At 37.9% G+C, this 21140-nt stretch overlaps 1 protein-coding gene and 1 long non-coding RNA gene across 15 annotated transcripts; one reads left to right on the top strand and one right to left on the bottom strand.

The window, feature by feature from the left end:
* Positions 1-2521: 2521 nt before the first annotated feature.
* l(1)G0196 (inositol hexakisphosphate and diphosphoinositol-pentakisphosphate kinase) lies at positions 2522-20352 on the bottom strand. Of its 13 annotated transcripts, none has more exons than XM_026817576.1 (31): positions 20260-20352; positions 19906-20013; positions 18329-18343; positions 18179-18187; positions 17737-17937; positions 17514-17654; positions 17352-17442; positions 17110-17264; positions 16705-16997; positions 16337-16531; positions 16185-16271; positions 15922-16110; positions 15756-15841; positions 15548-15685; positions 14958-14987; positions 13829-14063; positions 13555-13763; positions 13204-13430; positions 12847-12980; positions 12598-12712; positions 12300-12539; positions 12052-12165; positions 11820-11977; positions 11571-11719; positions 11225-11272; positions 6953-8512; positions 6520-6793; positions 6320-6411; positions 6131-6242; positions 5683-6039; positions 2522-5600 (listed from the first exon to the last, which is right to left on the bottom strand). In XM_026817576.1, the coding sequence occupies exons 1-31, from the start codon at positions 20290-20292 to the stop codon at positions 5168-5170; spliced, it is 6228 nt and encodes a 2075-aa protein (XP_026673377.1). In that variant the 5' UTR covers positions 20293-20352; the 3' UTR covers positions 2522-5167. The 13 variants fall into 13 exon arrangements, with proteins under 13 accessions (XP_026673377.1, XP_026673380.1, XP_026673386.1 ...); XM_026817579.1 differs by having other exon boundaries at positions 6550-6793; XM_026817585.1 differs by having other exon boundaries at positions 6953-7174.
* Positions 19108-21106, top strand: LOC113464908 (uncharacterized). Of its 2 annotated transcripts, XR_003389770.1 has the most exons (4): positions 19108-19192; positions 19425-19634; positions 20193-20439; positions 21019-21106. It is a non-coding gene; the product is annotated as an uncharacterized LOC113464908 (long non-coding RNA). The 2 variants fall into 2 exon arrangements; XR_003389769.1 differs by lacking the exon at positions 19108-19192 and having other exon boundaries at positions 19303-19634.
* The last annotated feature ends 34 nt before the right edge of the window (positions 21107-21140 follow it).

The raw sequence follows: 21140 nt of genomic DNA, 5'->3' as shown, positions 1-21140 counted from the left end.
GCCATGTAATCATATGTAACTCATTAAATATCGAAATTAGAAGGGAAACAACTTTTATTCGAAGCATTTTTCGAAATTTTGAAGAAAAAAATTTTTCGTCAGCTTCAATACTTAATTAGATATTTCCTTCAATACTTTTTAGCACGTGGCTATTTATTATTAAAAAATGTTGAGAAACGTTACTGTAACGTTACTATAATGTTGCACTGCAACGTACAAATGCACTGTTGTTGGAATGTTGCAGCAATATCGTACGGTAATTGAAATGAGACAATGTTGAAGATACGTTGTTGTAATATTGAGTGCTATCGGGGATAAGTATTTTACCGGTTCACTACACTCTATTCAGTACACGTGTCGGCTATTGACTTCTAAAGGGAGATCAAAGAAGGATCTATTAATCATTCTTTAAAATAAACTTCAGAAGTAATTACGTACAATATGAAGCAATTTCCTTTGCAACAAAAAATTGATTAATGATTCCTATTTGTTGATCCGAGCCAGTAAAATTGTTGATAAAATAATTGAAAGCAGAGCTCCAACTTTTAAGTAGAATCAGTTACTCACGTTTGTGAGTTGAGAATCGGATAGCTACAGTTTTCTACAAGTTATTGCACGTTTCGAGACAAATTGGTTCATAAATTGATCCCGTAACGGGATCGGTGAAAAGAGCGTGACGGTCCTCCCTGGAAGGGTAACATATTGCCAAAACGGGGCCCGCACGCGCGTTCACCCCCTCAAGAATTAATTAAATAGATATTAGCCGATTCACTTGACGCTTAGCCCTGCGTATAAACATTCGGCGTGATATCCGCGTGTCAAATCGCCCTCGCCTCGAGTGTCGCCGAGGGTGCATAAAGTTATTAATATTCGGCCACGGCTAGTCGTCCTATTCAAATTGCCTCACCCTTACCCTTGTTATCTTTTCTTTCTTAACTCCCCCATACGCATCCCTCAACTGTTTTCTCTAACTCATTTCGCTACTTATTTTAATACCCATACCCAGTTTAATATACTGCAATGTTCTGGAGTCTTCAAGTTTTATTTAAAAAAAAAATATCATCGTCTTACAATAATTTCTTGCTGAGCAAATTACCTCCTAAATGCAATATTTAATCACACTAATTTGTGATGGAGATTATTATATGTATAATACTTTATTTCAGCCTATTGGCCCAGAAATGGACTCATTCCTTCATACTTCTCCCCTTCTTCTTATTTCTTACATTTTATCTCCTTGCAAACTTAGCAAAAACATAATAATATTAAAATACAAAGAGAAAAATAACATGTCTCCTACTCGCTCTCCCTCATACCTTTATAAATCTATAAGTTATAACTTTTCTTAAATTTTACTATGGAGATTATTATATTACATCGTTGCATTCTGTCTGAGTTTATAATTAAATCAAAGTATCACGATTGATGAAATTATATTTCTTACTGGCTTTACTCTCACTTACCCTATACGTGAAAGAAATTTGATATGAAAGTAGGAATCCAATTGAAAAACCATTTCGTATTTGCAAGAGTCTAATAATACGAATTTTTATTTGATTCAAATGATAGGAGATTCGAGGACGTATATTGTATTAAATTGATCTAACGTATGATACGCTTTTCACAGGTTTGTATCCATTAACCGGGGCGGTGGATATTTAATTCGAGTCCAGTAATATTCGCTACATATATCCATAACTGCAAGCTGACGCTCCGGATCGATGCCCCGAGCGTCGGCGCTGAAATGCTTCACCGCTGGATATTTCGTAGCTTTCCTAAAACTGATATTTGATTTTTACGCGAAATCGAATACAATAACTCCGCACGGTGCGCCCGTAACCAGACGAATTGAATACAAAACAAGATGGAATAAAAGATTCCGATGTCTAAGATTTTTCAAATCGTTGTCAATCAAGATATTAATTTTACATTCATTTACATAATTACATATTCCAATTAGGTTTTATAATTATTAGTCCTTTAAGATTGTAGATATGATGTAGACTGTAATGCGGAATCGTTCGTACATTTCGTCATATATTTTGTTTATAGCAAATATGCGGGATGACGTAAAGAGTGTGAATAGTCTGATTTTGGTTTCATCCCCCTCGGGTTGCACGTGTTCGAATTGATCTAATTCTGATGCGTTTCTAACAATGGACAGCGTTGCGGCTTCGGCAACGGAGCCACGCCACTGACAGCAATTACCCGATTTCGTCACGGAGATTTCCACATTTTCCAATTGTATACGCCGTTCATAACGCGGATCTGTCATGGGGTTTCCCTGTTACAGGAGAAACTCAGTCAGATCAGAGGAGATCGAATTAGATCGATCTGTATAAGCCTCTCTCAAGTTTCATTAAGATATCTCAATAACTTTCGTTAGTATAATTAGGAAATTAGGTGGTATAGAATTTTCAATGAAAATTGTTGTAAGATATCTGAGATGGGGACCAGAGAGAGGTTTGTAAAATGTGACCGAAAGAGATTAGGCAAATACAATTTGAGTTCTCATTTTTTATTGTAATCAGACAATTTGTACATACAGACATATAATATATTCTACACGGTTCTTTTTACAATTTTACCATTCTTAACGAGAGCACCTAACAGTGTTATCACCGTTACATTGGTATCAAATTGCAATACTGAAATAAAATGTAATTATTAAAGTAAAATAAAGAAATCTCTTTAATCATAATAAATGCCAGATCGAAAGTAAAATTGTTTTCATACCAACAAAACCTAAATATAAAAGAAATTTATCTAAGAGCTTAGTATGTCGCCTTGTAAAACACCTATAAATTCTTCTATTCAGGGAACCCAAAGTTTCAGGTGCCCGACCCTTGGATCGGCTTGGACACTGATCAAGTCGAATCCGATTGGGATCCCGAAAATTTGTAAGCTCACATTCCGATACCCGCAATTTCGAGTACCCGAATTTGCAGTCGAAACTTCTACTTATCGGTTACTCGTCTTACAATTAGTAAAATCAACCATTATTCAATAATTATTATTTTCTAAGCTGAATTGAACTAAAGATATGTTCAATCTTTTATGTCGGATAAAATGTACGGCGGTATTAAATAATCGGAACATTAAAGTAGTCCACGAATCCCAGAGTTCTCGTGGCTGTAACGATATTTCTGGTACTGGAAATTGTAGATATCCAAGCCTCAGAACTTTTCCACATTATTCAAATTTCACCGGTCGGTTTTTTATGTCTGACTAAAAACATGTTCACGTCCGGTTTAATATTAATTTTCCACGACACGAAATGAATCACGTGTATAATCTAGCGATATAATAAATGAATAGTAACTAAAGAAAGTGTCGCTGGAAATAAGTATTATTCCGGACGCTAAAAGTTGAGTACCGAAATTCGGATAATGTGAAAATGCTCTTTCGGGATGAAAATTCCCGGTCCGATTCGAACTTGAATTATCGAGAACCTGCACACTTGTACTGTCCACGTACTACGCCTTCTTTTAAATAGAAATCTATTCCTCTTTGTTTTTACTAAGTAAGACTCATATTTTACTTAGTAAAAGTTCATACTTTTAACAATTTCGTAAAATGAAAGCGTAAAGTACGTAGCGCAGTATAATCTGCTGGGTTTCCACTTAAGTTTACTCTCACTAGAAATAAAAACGCGTTAGAAAAATATTAAACGCTTCCTCGAGTAGATTATTGGTGCGTAGCAGCTAAAACGTGTATATCTCTCCAACTAGCACTCGCTTGTAACATGAAAAATACTGCTTCTCGTATGCAAAAGGCACGCAAAGTAGAGAACTGTTAAATCCGCTGCTTTGTTTCACTACGCATGCAGCAACTCGAATTGCAAATCAATTGTTTAAGGCTTAAGAACCAAATTGAATTATTTAATTAATTAATTCACGACTATTTATCAGTTTTCATATTGCTAGGAACCCACATATTTTTCGATTAACCGGATTATTTAATAAATGCTATGAAAATTCACATTCAATTTGCAAAATATTATGGAACTAGTTGCAGGATGAGTTAACGTTTCGTATTCTACAGCGTTTTTACATTTATTAAAACTGTTTTGTTCATTTCAGTATCTTGCCTTTTCACAAAGAGAAAATTCGAAATGATAATTAATAGGCTGTGGAATATTTGCATTTATAGAATAATTAATACACATAAAGAGGATATAAAAATATTAAAAGCAAAATCATAAGGAATCATCTGATTTTTTTAAAGGCAGACTGTTGAAAGTTCATTGTGCATAAAATTCCACAGCCTTTCAATGAGTAAATAATTGAAAACCGTTCAGCATTAGAGGAACTTTTAAATCTCTTTCCTTTATTCGCATTCGGTTGAAATGAGGTATTCGTTAGAACTCGTTGAGTCACGAGAAACTTGTATCATCGTAATTAATTCTAATCAGTCCCTCACGCCTAAATTGAATATTTAATTAGCTATTTAATGAGCGAATGTAAAGAAAAACCCTTCAGGAGATTCATGTTTATACAAATAAAATCTATCTCATTTTCGCCGATTTATTTTATGCACAATATCAGTGTTCAATTAAGAGAATAGAGGATAGATTAACTAAAATGGAATAATCAATTTTTAAATGTCTTTTTCCTCCGATATAAGCTTCTCTAGACTCAAGGTTCATTTTCTCTTACATTCTAACCGCGTATCAATATTGCACAATATCTACAGAATACTGTCGTACTGATAAAACGTAAATTAAAAAAAAGAAGACAATTAAAATATGTAGGTACACTCTCACAGTAAGTACGCTATTGAAGGAATGTTATTAGCAGGATTTAGATTCGTTTTAGGACGTCTAGAAATAAAAAAAGCATATCCGCTTTCGTATTTACACGTAACAGATCTCAATAGAAAATCAAGAAGATTCAACAATGATTTGATTCGTTTATATCGTTGAACAATTTTAACAACAATGCGTGGTACCGCTTTTTGCGAGGAGAAAGTCGATTCCCTTAAAAAGATGCGGATAATACATATAGACATATTTTATACTAAATCTTAATTTAATTATTAAATGCCCATGTTCAACATTGACATTCATTTTCAATAATATCGTTGCGTTTCGTGAATTTCTCCTTGAAAGAGAATCGACTCGATAGATAAACTCTGGAAATTTATTGGAAAGAGAGCGACCTTACTCTCACGGATCGGATTCCTCTTTGCTTTCTTCTTGTACATTGAAACCTATCGTTACGCTAGAGCTACTCGTCATGCTACTTGCCACGGTCAGGATTGGTTGCTCCGATGTTGTCTCCTTCGACGTAACATCCGTTGACTCTACCATACTTTGTTTCCAGTCCTCCAAATCTTTATCCGACATGTTCGACAAAGAGCTCAGTTTAGTGGTACATCTGTAACTGTAATTCATATCGGCCTTCTGCATTGGAGTTTTAGGCATGGACACGCTCTGCGATCGAGAGAAATTCTTTTTCTTGCCCTGTTCCCTGTTTCTCAAAAACTTTTCTGTATTCGGCGTCTCGGTCCTCTGGGGGTTCGACTTTGCCTTGTTCGCGCTATCCAATTCTTTAATTCGCACGTCCTCATCGGATATATCCATGCTCTCGACGAGGAATCTGTACGAAACACACGAAACAAAAATCTTTTTATTTCCCTTTAAACGTTTCGAAGAACACGTTTTAGAGATAAGGCACTTGCCTCCCAATTTTCTTGTAACTACCGCTAGACTTGCTGCATGGATTCTCTTTCTGCTCGAATATCTCCTTAACGTCCTGTTTCTTCTGTTCCTCCGTTTGTTTCAAAGTTATCGTGTGATCTTCGTCGTCGTCCATATTATCCGCCGGTAAGTCGTCCGTGCACATGATTTTTTGTAAATTACTATTGAATCCCATGTCGAATTTTCGTATTTGACCGTCCTCGTTGCTGTAATAATCCGTGTATGACACGCTGCCACGGCCCTCCCGATGCTCTTGATCCATGTTTATACAGAACTCGTTGAAATCCACATCCAGGCAAGGAGTCGTGGGGAATTTCGGAGTGTTGAATAATTGTGCTCTGCAAAAAAGTAAAGGGATGCATAATTAAATGTGAAATTGGTCTACTGCTACTTTTGCTATAAATTCAGTAATAATTAAATGCGACGTACCCATCATTGCTGATTAAACTTATGGACATGCTACACTCTCCCGTCGAGGTGGGGGCAGGTGACGAAGGTTCAGAAGAGAGGAACGACTGTGGTTCGCTGCTCCATCCAGTACCTAGGAAATAATGCACAAAGATAAATACTCAGATTACAGATACTTAATAAAATAATTATATCAGGAGGAATACTTACTATTTGGACTGGTAGGCGATAACTGGTTCCTTATATCACAAGATTCTCCGTCGATTGGTGGTTTGTACTGTATTGGAGTCGGCGAAATATACCTGAATACAACACAAAAAGAATTACTTTAACAATTAAGGTAAACAATATAAGATTATGAAAATGTATCAAACAGAGAAAAAACGTGAAACAAATAACTAAATACTCACAAGCACGGTTTACTTAATTTCTCACGATACCTGACGGCTTCCAAATCGGAAGCGTTGTATTCAGGACCGATACCACGGATGTTGAGATTTTGGTTGACTGACTCGTGGGTCGATCCTCCCGGGGAAGGATATTTCGGTGGCGAGGAGGCAGGCGTACGAAATAGAGGCACGCTGGTCATTATGTCCAGGAATGCATCCAATTGACGTAGCGACAGCGCGTTGTGAAGAGTTTCCAGAGGCCTGATCGGTGGCACCCCTCCGAAACCTTCTATCGCTAAATATCAGAATCTTTATAACAACGGAGCAATTTTATGCTCGGTGTCAGGCAGGGATTGAAAATATCCCGAAAATAATCGTTTCTCGGTAGCTATTTCAAGAAGCGGAAGTGATAATATATTTTCAACCCCTGGTATCAGAAGGAAGGTGTACTCACCGGCAACGGCAGAAGCGTGCGGCGGGACCATGTCTTTGAGATTCGGCGCGCTGGACGAGCCGCTGATCACGGCCGTGCTGAACAGGCTGTTCGCGGACCCGGTCAGCTTCTTGTTGATGTTGTAGCCCAACAGCTTGAAATAACTCATCTGTCCGGAGATACTGTGACGGTGGCGCCTTGCTGTGCAGGTAGGGTCAGGTTGAATGATCGAAGGTCGTGTGTCTGGGGACGAGAAGGATCGTTGAGGCTGGAGACGGGAGAACGGTGCACATGGACACTTGGAGCGGTGGTTATTATACTTGTTGCGGTGGTGGTGGTAGTTGTCGGGGGTTGCGGCGGTGGTGATATTAACGTGATCGTCGTTATTATCGTGCGTATGAATAAGCGTAACACTACGATCTGGCGCGTCAACCAGGCTACCGTCCCACCGAAGGAGATTCACGTTCGGACAAGACCAACGCCTGCACATCCTCGAGATACCGTTCGAGCTCGCGTTCGAGCTAACCGAATCGAGCCACGAATACGACCTCAGACAAGGACAAGAGGTCTTCTTGTCTAATGAACACTTGGCAATACCCTCGATCACGTTCCCTCCGCTGAAGGACCGCCTCATAAAGTTCCCTTTGTCCACAGATAGCTCGCTCCGATCGAAGCTCACCGAACGAGAATTCGAATCCGGATAATGGACAAGGTCGCTCTGTTCCTCGGGGAGTCTGTTTCCAACGCAGGCGAGGGACGAGGGTATGACGAATCGACGCGGGGACTCGAACCGCGGCGACGAGTAACAGGAACAGTTGAAGAACTTGTGCGATAGCGAGCGGGCGAAGTAGACGTCGAAGTTGGAACGCTCGACGGGCGGAAGCTCCCTGCTCCTGAGGATCAGCTCGGATACGTTGCAGTTGTAGCAGAGGCACTTGGCGAGGTAGGGTGACAACGAGCGGGATCGTTTCTCTGGATTGAACCGGAGCGACAGTGGCAACGAGAACGGATATCGCTTGGTCAGTGCCGTCGGATCGTCGATACCACGGAGAACCGTCTCCGACCGGGAACGTGTATATCTCTTGCTGCCTTGCGTGTCGAGATCGTCGAGGAATAGAGGACGAACGGCCGCGGGGACCGGGATACTTTCGTGCAAGGATAACGAAGATAGGGAATGCTTTGGCCAGTTTGGATCGCTCGGCGGTGGTCTCGCGGAATCGGTCAACTCACCGCTGTGCTCGATCCCAGGGAGGGTCAACTCCGAATGAGACCGGCCGTATTTCTTACTCTGAGAGGGCGGATCGGCGACGATCGGCACAAGATCGGTATCGAGAAACGAAGAACGGATCGTGGGGACCGGAAACGTTAGACTGGTCGCGTCGAACCCGAAGGTGGCCCTGTTGCTCGGAGACACTAGGGGGGATGTGTGCAGCGTTACCAGAGGGGTCGAGTACGTAGGGGTGTCTACCGTAGGGACCGGAAACTCCGGTGAACTGTACGAATGCGATAATCCCGTGATCGGCACGCTCAGTGACGACAGGCCAGATCTTTCTACGTAGCATTGTTCAGTTCCATGCTTTTCTGATTTGTTGTTGTTGTCGTTGTTCAATCGACGGTCGCATGCGTGTGGTTGTTGGTCGGTATTAGAATGAAACGTAATGGCGATGTAACAGCAGAGGACGGGGGGCACGAGGGAGGGAGAGAAAAGAAAAGAAATAAGAAGATTAAATAAACCCGTCACCGTACAAATCAAGTAAACGTTGGTAACAATCTTTGCCCATGTCGTCCTTCTGCGTTGCTGTTTTCTTGTATTTATAGCGTGAATTATAATCGAGACTACATGCTTCGGAAATTTGCTGAACATTTATGATCGTATGGAAACGGTACTTTAATTAAATGGTAATACTTCGAGAGGTACGAAATTTTTTACAGGGCTTGCATTCACAGAATATTGCAGTAGTTTGTTCCTCGAATGTGTTTTTTTTTTATACTATCTTACTTGCTGTCGTACGAAATTTAATAAGGTAGACGAGATCCTAAAGGGAAAGTTGTATAATCTCATGTTTCCCAAGAGTATTATAAAAATCTTCACGCTGATAAGTAGATCCCGGATCTTTATACAAGATAAACCATTTGTAACTGCGGACTTTTGTGAAAAAAAAAACTTCTATGATATCAATTTAAAAACGTAGCTGAAAACGTGTGAGTTGTCTTAACACATTGTGCGCGGGTACATTTTGCAGTGCTACTACGTACTAAACGTACTAGTACGTGTCCCGCATACAATGTGTTAATTAAAATTACTACTGATACTTAGAAAAGTTATATATCATCTGAAAATTTAAGAGCGAAACTGCAATTTTCTGTGTTGATGTAAATCGTTAATACCGGAGACGACGTTTTCAAATGAAAGATTCGTTACCAGTAGAGGAATAAAATAACGGAGATACGTACTAGAAGAAATTGAATAACGTATGTGTATATGTACTTCAAAAGTTGTTTGCGTTTAGTAGGCACAAGTTTGTTAATGTTACACATTCATGGCACACGATAGCCATGCAGCCAGTAAGCCAACCAGACAACATCGATTATTGTGTCTATGAACACTGTATTCTTTATAGTTAAGGTGATAGTGATTTCATTCAATCGATAACAATCAAAGTTTTCTCCACTGAAGACACTGAAACTGGATCTTCAACTACAAAATCATTTAAACAGATTTTAGAATTTTGTGATACTTCAGTCTCATCGGTGGAATTTGCAAACTTCTGATTGTTATTAAAGACTGATTTATTTAGATAGAAATATGGAGATCGAATTTCGATTGTGCTTGGGATTTCTAATGCTGGTGGAGCAACAAAAATTACTATGTTCAAAAAGAAGAGAAAAATATTTGATTATCCATTGAGAAAAAACTGTTATAAAATTATTTTCTTAAATTCCTTTCTTTCTTATCTCAGTCAATATTAAACCAATATAAGAAAGAGAGGAGATCTTTATCAGGAAGCAGAGACGGGGATGACAAAAACGAAAAACTTTTAATATGATTACGTGATGAATAAAAAGCCGTGAAGAGATTCTAAAAAATTATAGGACGGTTGAATCGACTGCGAATCTCGATGGAACGAAGTGAGAGACGGGATTAGGGGAGGAGGATTAGAACGGCTGAATGAATTACACCCATTGAAACGTGTAACCCAGACAGTCGTTGACAAATAATTAATTGGCTTCCACGCGCACAACTATCGCTGAGCAAAGAGTTATTTCAACTGATCGTTCTTTTCTTTTCCTATATTTCCATCTAAGTGTCCTCGAGTTAGTTTAATGTTATATACTCATAAGACAACTGAAGTCTCTTTTACGCACACAAATTGGTAGAAAAACGGTATCTAGTCATCGAGCTATTGAAACAAACTTTTTAAACAACTCCAACAATTTTACATTATATTAACGGTACACAGAACATAAAAGACAACTGTACGCCTCTATATTTACACAAGGGGAACAGAATGTATAACGTAAAATAAAATAATATAACGTAAAATAAAACTTCTACACGTGTATCGTGAACGAAAATAATACGACATTGAGGATTAGGCGTGAGTAGAAGACTAGCTACGGAAGATTATGCGTGTACGTTTACTAACTGTCAGATCATTTCACAAGCTTTCGTACTGACGATAAAGAACTAATTAACTGACCCGCAATATTAATCACTATAGACAATGCAATAATATAAAGGGGATAAAGTACTTCGTGGGAGAAGTGAAAAATGGAAGTAACAATAGCTACGACTACGACAACTACCTTACAAGTGAAGAGTAATAAATTGCCCAATCGAATCAGATGATAAACGCATTTTAATTTGATTAAATAGCCAATTCGAGCACCCAATGGATTCATGCCTGTTTCGACTGGACAGTAATAGAAACGATCAACTAAGTAGAGCTGCCAAAATACTTGGAAAATCGAGCCGTGTAATACTTGGTTTCAATCGGGTATTCAAAAGAATCGAATAGCTTGGATAAATCGAGCGAGTGGGCTACTTGATTTCATCCGAGCTACTCGAGTTTTCGGTTCGATCGAACATCTCGGCACTTCTACAACTAAGTAGTTAAACCCTCTCTAAGAGAACTGTTTTAAAAATAAATAACTGTAAGTCTCGTTCGTGTCACAAACACTGAAAGATTAAATATTGTGATAACTCCTGTGAGACCGTCTCATCCCCTATGATAAGACAATGCGTTATAAAAATAAAATTGCTGAAAGTGAAAACTGGGAGGACTGACATACCTTCCTTGTTGACCGCGTCCAAGCTCTGATACTGCAGCTTGTCCGCAGCTATAAAAAGAGACACGAAACACACCAGGATTTCTAATAAAATCCGACCATGGCAAATCCGTAACCATCAGTCCCCATAAAAGCATAATGTTATACATTAATAATTGTACAATACAATGTACATCGTTTCTGTTTCTGGTAAACAGTACGTTTATTAGATTGACATATCGATCTAACGAAGAGAAGATTTTTGCGACCTTCTTGTCAAATATATCCCATCATGCATAATCAACGAAGATTAGTTCAAGTTATAAGTTTCCAACAGCTCCGCGAGAAGATTTATTAAAAGTTCACTTACCTTTCTCGGACTTGTCTTGCCTCTGGTGATCGTAGCTGCGAGCACGCGGTTCGACGCTGTTTCCTCTCTCCGTGTCGCGCCGTTGACGTTGACTCGCTGCCAACTGGCTACCAAGCCTCGCTGCTTCGTGACCAGCCACGGTCCTCGCACTGAATTCAAATTATTTTAGAGGATGATGAAAAACTGTTGGCTAATTGCAAGTAGTTCTTGAATTGACAACATATTTAAAATAGGTGATCATGCAATTACCTTATTGGAATTGGCGCCGAGCTTTGTAAAAACCCACTGTCGAACGGTTCATCCATCATGTTTGGATCTAAGTCCATCATATCCACAGCTCTGCTGTTCATAGGACTGTCCATCGTTCCATCCGCAACATCCGTTTCCACCGGTGGCGGAGATGTATCCTGGATATTAAAAACATATTAAGATTTCGTAAACAAAATTCAAATTAAATCTGTATCAGTTATAATAAACGTACAGCCTTCAGTGGAGTCATGAAATCGTCTTCCAGGATCCCCAGTTCGACGTCTTCTTCTTCTATCCGGGTGCTGCATTGTGAAATCGTGTCTTGAGCAGAACCACCGCTTTCACCCTGAGACAATCCAACGATTCAATCAATTCTCTGTTCTTAAGATAATTATTTATACCATGGTTCGCCAAATATCGAAACTTTCCGATAATTAAAAAAGTATAGCGACCCCTGAGTTATATGACTGTGATATTTACCACGTTGTGGCTACTTTCGTTGCGCGAGTGGGGCCTGAAACCGGGACCTGGTGGTAAATTCTTCTGCACGCAGCAATTTACGCCAGGACTGAAATGCAGTTCGACGTGGAAACGTTCCTCACTGCTTGGATCCTTGGTCGGATCCTCATACAGCATGACCACAATCTGGGACATATAATTCAGTTCGGAGACCATGCTGACGTATTCCATGGCCCGGCGCCACTGCTCGTCTTTTATGACCTGCATGTATAAAAAATTATTTATGACCATGGAAAATAGATATCGTTTATATACGTACATCAAGTAAGCCACCGTAACGTAGAACGGTTAATAAAGAATGTACGTGGCTTTCGCTTGTAAAATAAAGCCTTGTACGCACGTGTCTACCGGGACTCGAGACACCGTGAGAGTATCTGAAATAGAAATTTAACAATGAATCGAGATGTATTGAAATATCCACTTTAAAAAAGAGGAAAGGGAACAAAGGATGGGGAACGATTGCAGACACGGAATCACAGCCTTATCATGACTATTAGATAAAACTTACCTAGGATTCAGTCTATTCACCGTTTCCTCTGATTCTTCAATATTCCTTTGCAAGTCTGCTTTTATCTTCTTTAAAAGTGGGGTGCAAATGCCTTGCCCGATTGTGAGCTTCTCTTGCACCGTTAACCCGTATTCCTAAAGTAGAGTTGTAAATAATCGATTAAATCTTTAATTCAACTGAATAATAATTAACAACTAATATTCAAGTCTCAATTGTTCTGATTAAGCAATTCATCATTAACTTACAACTCGTCGTCAACAAATAGAATTTAGTTATCAATTGAAGTACACTCAAATTGTCAATTATAATACAATCGTTAATTGTTTACACGTACAGTAGAACTGTTCAGACCTTTACCTGTGGTATGACGATATCCGCTAAGTACTTCGAATATATGTAAAGCTCCTCCGCGTGCTCGAACTGCAGTGTGTGGTTGTTGTGTTGCAAATCGTACTTTATGCAATCATAGATATCTGGGATCTTCGATATATCGAATCTCTTGTTCTTTTGACAAAAGTCCTTTTCGATCTTTCCCCATCGGCGACCCATCAGCTCCCATGTTTCACCGTGATAAAGAATCGCGTCTGAAATCAACAATATAAAATAGATAACTATAGATATTGGAAAAGGGGTATCGAACAGAGTTGCTGGAGAATGCAGGAATGTAAGGACTTCATCCAATTATGTGAGTGAGTTGACAACGCGCACCTTTGGTCTTCGGATCGTCCTTCTTAGTGCGAACGATATCCATCAGTTTTTGTATTAACGTGTGAACGTGCTGGCAGCAGCGAACTGGGTTCTTCACAAAATCCAGCGCAGCGTTTATACTTAACGCATTGCCAGGATTTATCTGCTCCCTGTCCTCAGGCGTGAAATCCCGGTCCTGTTGCAACAATTCGTGAAGCCGTGTCTTCACCCTACAAGAATGTACTTTTAAAATTTGCTCGTAATTTCAAAAATAACATCCCAGTAATTTACGTACATGTTCTGATATTTACTACTGTCGCAATCGTTGTCCAATAGCCCGTTGGTATTTGCGCTCTTCACCATCTGCACCAGTATCGGGGTCAACTCGCCTTCCAGTGCAAGCAAACCCTTCGCGAACGCAGCTGCAGTCATCTGGACCCTCCCTTCGTCGCTCGCATAGATCTTTAAATCGTGTCGGAACGTGGAGTGCAGCCTGAGTAATCCCAAGCCTTGCGCTCCGGCGTAATCACCTGCGTACCGTGTGACAGGAGTCAGAAACATTATTTTGGAGAAAGAAGTGCGCACGAGTAGACGCAAAAAAATAATATCATTATTTTTAAAAAACATCGAATATACGCATGAATTCACTATGGTGATCTATATTCTAATAAAGAGATCGTAAATATTAGAAGGATCGTTGATCGTTAGAATCACATTTGATATATGAATCTTTTTGCAATCAGTTTATACATCAGTGAGAAATGTGTGAAATAAAATACAATATTCTTTATAATACAGAACATTAATTTTATTTATTGTTATCCTAAATAAAAACGTTTAAGATAAATGTCCCAATTTTTGTTCACCTCCAAATTTCTATTTATTGGCTTACTTTTCTATAATCTTAAGATTATACATGAAATTGTAGAAAAATACGCCAGTGAGTAGAAATTGTGATGTGAGCAGAAATTGGGACGTTTATCTTGTGATAAAAAATAATAGAATGCACACTTGCAATGGATATGAGAGTGTACGTGTCTGTGTCCATGATTTAAGTATGAGACCGCACGAACTATATGATTTATTGAAAGGAAAATAATAATAATAATAATAATAATAATAATAATAATAATAATAATAATAATAATAATAAGACCAGATAAACATTTAAGGCCACAAAGTATATAAAAGCTACTACCTCCGAATTACAAAGCGTTTCATTGCAATAAAGTTGCTCTTACACATCGAGATTAGCATAGAAACAGCATCTCGTTTCTTAGCAGCTTAACGAGTTTCGTAATCTTTTCGTAAGCTGCGACAATTTTCCAACAATTATTGCATTTATTACTATTTCTATGCATCTGTACCGTCGGTCTACGATGCAACTACGTAACAAGCATTGATTCAAAATAAAAGAAAGTTACCGTGGTTTGGTAACATCTCTGAGTCTTCCTCTGAAATAACATTTGAAACGATCTTAGAAATCGGAAAGATTTTTCGTAAGGGCGTGAACATTTTTCTACAGAGCACAACGAGATTCGTCAATAATCTACAGAGGATGGAATTCTGACGATGTCTTAAAGACAGCACACAACTAAAAAATGAAATCAAATGCCTACCACGTACATACGGGCTCTAACTTTTTCATCAAACCGTTTTATGGGTATATAATCTTGGATATAAATATTCACGGTGTAAAATTCCGCGTAAAGACGTAATTAAAAATTATTTATTGACATAAATAATTTTTACTATCTTTGAATTTGTACGCGGAACGAGACACTGCGATCGAGTGTATTTCCAACACTGCAGTAAATATGTATATACTGTGCAAATAGATAAGTAGCGATATATGATACATTATTATGCGTACGCTCGATCGAGCAGTCCAGCCGGAGATTCAGCCAAACACATGGAAACTTGTTAAATAAACAGTCTCAGTTATAACATTATATAATAATAATAAATTAACTCAATAATGAGCGTGATAAGCGTATGAACATGAGATACGAACCACTAAGGTGTCTACCTTGACCACCAGGGTACATGCAGCGAAATATTCGCCCCAGCTCCTCCGCTTGTATGCGACCAGCTGGCGTTAATTCTCCGCCCCATTTCAGTATCAAGACCAACGAAGGCTCGCCGAGTCGATCTAATGAACGGACATATATTTAATCGCTTAGATGATATGTAAAGTTGATTTTTATCAATTAATTCTGTACCATCATCTGACGAACTTCCTCTGGGCCGCCCTCTCGGTTGATATTTCATCTGCACTTTGCGATTTATACCAGAGAAATGGCCATACCTAAAATGTCATGATCCGCCGGGAAACGTTGTTATGAATAGGAAACGTTGAATTGTTCATCCTGTTTCACGATTACTCACATTTCCAAGACACTTTTCAGTTGTTCCAATTTGCCTTGTTTCTCTTCCAATTCCGGACCAGCGGCACGATGCTGTATCTCGGCTAACAAACTACGCGCGGTATCCAATATTTCCTGCAGCTGCTTCGGCCTCTTCAATTTGATATGACCGTGTTTATATCCATCGTATTTCGCGAATATCTCGAAAAACCTGCAACGAATAAAAAGTAGTGATCAAATCAACTGGACAGAATCTAAAAATTGTTCGATAAAAAATGTACAAACTTCGGATGGCGAACTTCGACTTTCATTTTCTGCTTCGGCGTTCGATCGCCGTGTCTTATGACAGCAACAACGCATCGCAACTCCATCCTAATACGAATAAAGAATTACTGATCGATTCAGGATAATCTATTTAAATATTTTTCTTTTCTTACATCTTTCCAAACGTAGTCGGGACGATAGGTGGGTCGTCCAGTTGAAAAGGAACGCTCCATGGTATATGCAAAGTAGGTGCCAATTCCCTCAAAATCATATTTCCCAGAATTTTCGCGCAATCATCATAATATTTGTTTGAATTCTTCACGAAGCTGAACCCATTCACATCGCAAACGAACGACTGACCGTTTGCTCTGAAAAGTGTAGTAGACAAATCGCTTTAGGTTTCACTGCAACTCTTCTTCCAGTAAGATAAATCTTTCAATTTTATAGTGACATAAAATTGTAAAAACTAAATCAGTGAGTAAAAATCAGAAAATAAGCAGAAACTAAGATATTTATAATTAGTTTTAATACGTTCACGAACCTAAGGAGATCAAAGCCGCAGACAGTCTGCTTGAATGCCAAACAGACTTTCCTGCTGATCAACTTCTCGGCGTTGCTCAATATAACCGGATATCGAATCTCTTTCCCTTCGGAGTCTCTCTCCACTTTACCATCCAACGCCGGGCTCTTTCTCGCCTCTGCGTGAGCGTAATCTGGACCCACGGTGTACACTTTCACATCTGTTCCATCGGTCGGCATGAAGTCTTCGTAGATATACGAACCCGTCTTGCGAACTCGAGATTCCGGCGAATACACGCTGCTGCGACTTCCTATCTGTGAAACGAACACGAAAAACGATTCATCTATATATATACTGTTTAAAATTCTGGCTATCTTTTATTGAAATTATTAATTATTGAAGTGCGTTCTACGATCGATTATATACCTTTCTAAATAATCTTTGACTACCTCCACCCGCGGATGTAGGATAATAAATATAAATGTTGTGATCCTCTGCCGATACCGGTTTCTCTACGAACGGTTTATTAAATGTAACACCATTCACTTCCACATGATCCTCTGACTCAACCAATTCATGATCTGAAAAAAAAAAATATGTATAAGGACCTCTAGAAATCTTTCTCATAAAATACAGTAAAGAGTACGTATAAGAAATATTTAAACTACGTTTTGGATCAGATGAATCCCTGTCCAAGACAGCGTATCTCGGGATTTCAATGCCCTCGCTCTCTAGAATAGCATAAACCCTCCTACGATCCTGGCAAACGTAAAATTGATATTGAATAAGAAGTACTCATTAATATTTGTCAGTATTAAGTGCAAGCGTACCTGGATATCATATTGCATCGGTAAGTTATTGATAATAAACGGATTTCGAAGATTAGCATAACTAATAGCTTTGTCAAGAGGAAAACCTTTGCTGTGAAAACTTATTAAACAATCAACGACAGGCCAATCTTCTACGGATTCCTGTAAACATTTTTATGTAGAGTCGATTAATAGGTCGTACAAGATAACTACAATTAATGAAGGTAAAACTACAATTACGTACTTTTAAAATAACTTCTTCAGGGAACACTACTATTTTAATGTACTCGAACTCCTCTAATCTGGTTAAAATCTCCTTCATCGGTTTACTTTGGGACTTCTTTGCCATCGCACAGACTCCAACCAAAACTTGCTTCCCTTCCCCTTCCAAATCGCTTCCACCCATGCATCCATCATCATTGCTACACCCGTCCGACAGCTCGGCCTGAAAAAACGTTTATTTAACATGATTGAAATAAAACATTTATCCTACATTGTCCTAACATCCAAACGATCTACCCAAGAAGATGAAGAATGAAAACAGATAAAGCTGTAGGCTATACAGAGGCAACAAAGTTGACATGAGAGACATTATTCGAACAGCACTAGTGCAAGATCTTAAACTGATGGCTGAATACATGTACACGAGTCTCTATTAGTTTATCATGTTAAGCAATTTTGCTCACCCAGTAAGTCTTTAAGCAGGACAAAAAGCCAGGTCTGTCGAGACTTTGTTTTGAATAATTCTCATAAATTCCCGATGTGTTACTCATTCTATATGGTTTTTACATTCTTTTACGTTCCATGCAATTAGACGTTAAAAGTTAAAGATTCACCGTATGCACTATTGCCTATGTAAAAAGGGAGACATAAATGGAATACTAAAATGTATTGTTTTATACAATAATATACGTGGCGTGGCAGACAACTGATTTAGTATAAGGTGTAGAACATTTATATCTATGTTATCAATGATTAATTTGATCAAAATTGGATCATCGAACATACACAGCAGTCCACGCAACAGCACCGCATATCCAAATCTGTGATATCGTCAATGTTCCAGGCTACAGAATCGTTTTTGTCACAATATAAGTTTTTTGACCACTCCATAATCTCGTTTACTGGCACTCTCACGACAACGTTAGATGGTTAGACAAAGAGCAATCGTTTCAAGCTTCGATTCAGTTCAATAAAAATGTGCTCAAGCAATTCTTAAGGCTATCATGAAACTCAGGTTTTGTTCGATATTAACTAAGTCAAACGTGTTAAAAAATAAATACAAGTTCTAAGGCTAGTAGAGTACTCTTTGCTTAAAGATAAGAAAGAACTGTATCTCTGAGCAAGCTGGTTTGTATAGCAGTTCGGAGAAGAACTTTAGTAGCGTTTCGAGTGGTGTAGCAAATATTATTTGAATAAATAATATCTCCAGTCAAATTTATAATAAATATAATAGTAATTAATTAGAAAGCAATTAACTAAAAAATGTTAATGTATAATAATTAATTACATAATTACTGCAAAGGGAGAAAACTTATTTCTTTTAATAGTTTCATTCAGTGGTTAAAGAATTAATTAGGATTAACTCTACCATCATCCAGTAAGGTTCTGCTTCATTATCACAATCAAAGATGTAAATATCCGGCACTGTTGACAAAGAACTTGCACCTTCCATTGTCAATTTAATTGGACAATAATCAGTAAGTTATAAATAATACTGTTGTTACATAAAAGTAACGAAATTTACACTAAACAGTATGTTTCACCTAATTTAGGAGTAGACGCGTTTCATGTTTGAACTAATCACTTTGTTTCAATTCACATATATTGTGATAACAGACAATAAATACATCGAACACATTAAACATAGAATTGAAAACTGCTGTCCTGTAATATTTATTTAGTTTATAAATGTATTTCTTGGCTGTGCAGGCAAATACACGTACGATAAAAGTTTCCTGCCAATTTATTTTTAGACAGATGAAATACTGAAGCAAGGCTTTTCTTTGTGAGTCATCGCGTGACTTACAAAATGATTAATGAAACATTAAGAAGCTAAACAAAACACTCTGTTACATTTAATATTGAAATATGTTACCATCGACTGTTCAGTATAAATTAACAAATAGAACCTACTCCAAGGTACGTGTTACATAAAATTTGCATATATATATAACTAAATATTATTTTAGAAAGGATAATTTTGTAACCTGTGGTACGTTATTCGAATTTGAAAACGTGATGACAAGACAATAAATGATTACTTTAAGCATTGAAATATCAAACGTGAAGTACCTAGTTCATTGTTAATAACATGCATGACTTAAAACAGATAATAAATGAAAAGATAATTACATTTTCATATAATTTCAAATTGCGTTGCATGCCGCAGACAAAAGTAATTCGAACTTACTCTTTTGGAAGAACGATATATAGAAGAGGCCACAGGACCCACAAGATTTGGTTGTACTGTATTTAAATCCCCTACATAGAAAATTGGTCGACTGGCATTCCGTAGACCCTAACGATTAATCATTAAATTAAAACATTGTATTATAAGCTTATCTCTTAACATACATTTGAGACTTAATAGTACAGATGATCAATCTCAATCTGGTTGAGACGTTACTTAACAGTTTACCTCTTAACATTTACTCGAGACTTAACACTACACATGTTAAATATTCATACTTATTTCAGATTAAATGTTAAGATTACTTTTCAAAAGTCATTAAATTAATTCAATGTAAGATGAAATTGTTTCTACCTGATAACCATGTTCCAATTCAGTGTAAGACATGTCAGAACAGGTTTCATTGAGGAAATAAAAGTTTCAGCTTGGATTCAGATAATTCACTGCGACCTGAAACAATTAAATGCATCAACGCCACTGTCGGTTTGTAATTACAATACCAACAACTCGAATGACTGCTTATCGTACTAGCGAGTAAGTTTTAATGTATTAGCTAAACGTCGTTAATTAAATTTACGTACGTTCGCGATTTGATTTAACAGCGATACGATTGAAAGGATAGCGTAACCTCGTACAGACGTACGGTTCTTATTATTTCCCCCCAATAAATAGACTTTAATCAAGCCGGGACTAAACTAGATCGAAGTAGTTACCGCGTAAAGTAACGGCTAGATACGATCTAATCCTGCATTGTCCTGCATCGCATTATGGATAAGGCGATATAGAAGTACGTTTCGATTTATTAACTCTTTAGAAAAGACGTTGATCTTGATCGAGCTCACCAGTGTCAGTTCCGAATTGTTTCAAAGATTCGACGCCGCGAACAGTATTGCGGGATCAATAAAACTTCTCGAATCTTTGGGCGATTCAAAATTTTTATTAAACAGTATATCCTTCAATTTTCAGACATCTTGTTAAACTCTTCAGTCAAACTTGAATATCTCGATCTCTCGTATATCCTGAATCGTATCAATCGATATGTACAGTCTCGTTCATAAATAGTTCTAGTTGGGTACTATTGTAATTTACATAATTTATTTATATTATCACCAGACTGCGGACTTTCTGCATTTATGAGGAAATTGAATGCACAAAAAATATAAATATCGCAAGTAACTCATAAAAATATATAAAGTGTCAAACCCAAAGTGCACATTGCATAATGTTTAAGAGAC

Source organism: Ceratina calcarata, unplaced genomic scaffold (genome assembly GCF_001652005.2).
Source record: "Ceratina calcarata isolate Rehan_Ccalc_2016 unplaced genomic scaffold, ASM165200v1 scaffold586.2, whole genome shotgun sequence".
In the NCBI taxonomy this organism is placed as follows: Eukaryota; Metazoa; Arthropoda; class Insecta; order Hymenoptera; family Apidae; genus Ceratina; species Ceratina calcarata.
Note: the sequence above shows the minus strand (reverse complement) of the source record. Positions and strands in the feature narration are given on the sequence as shown.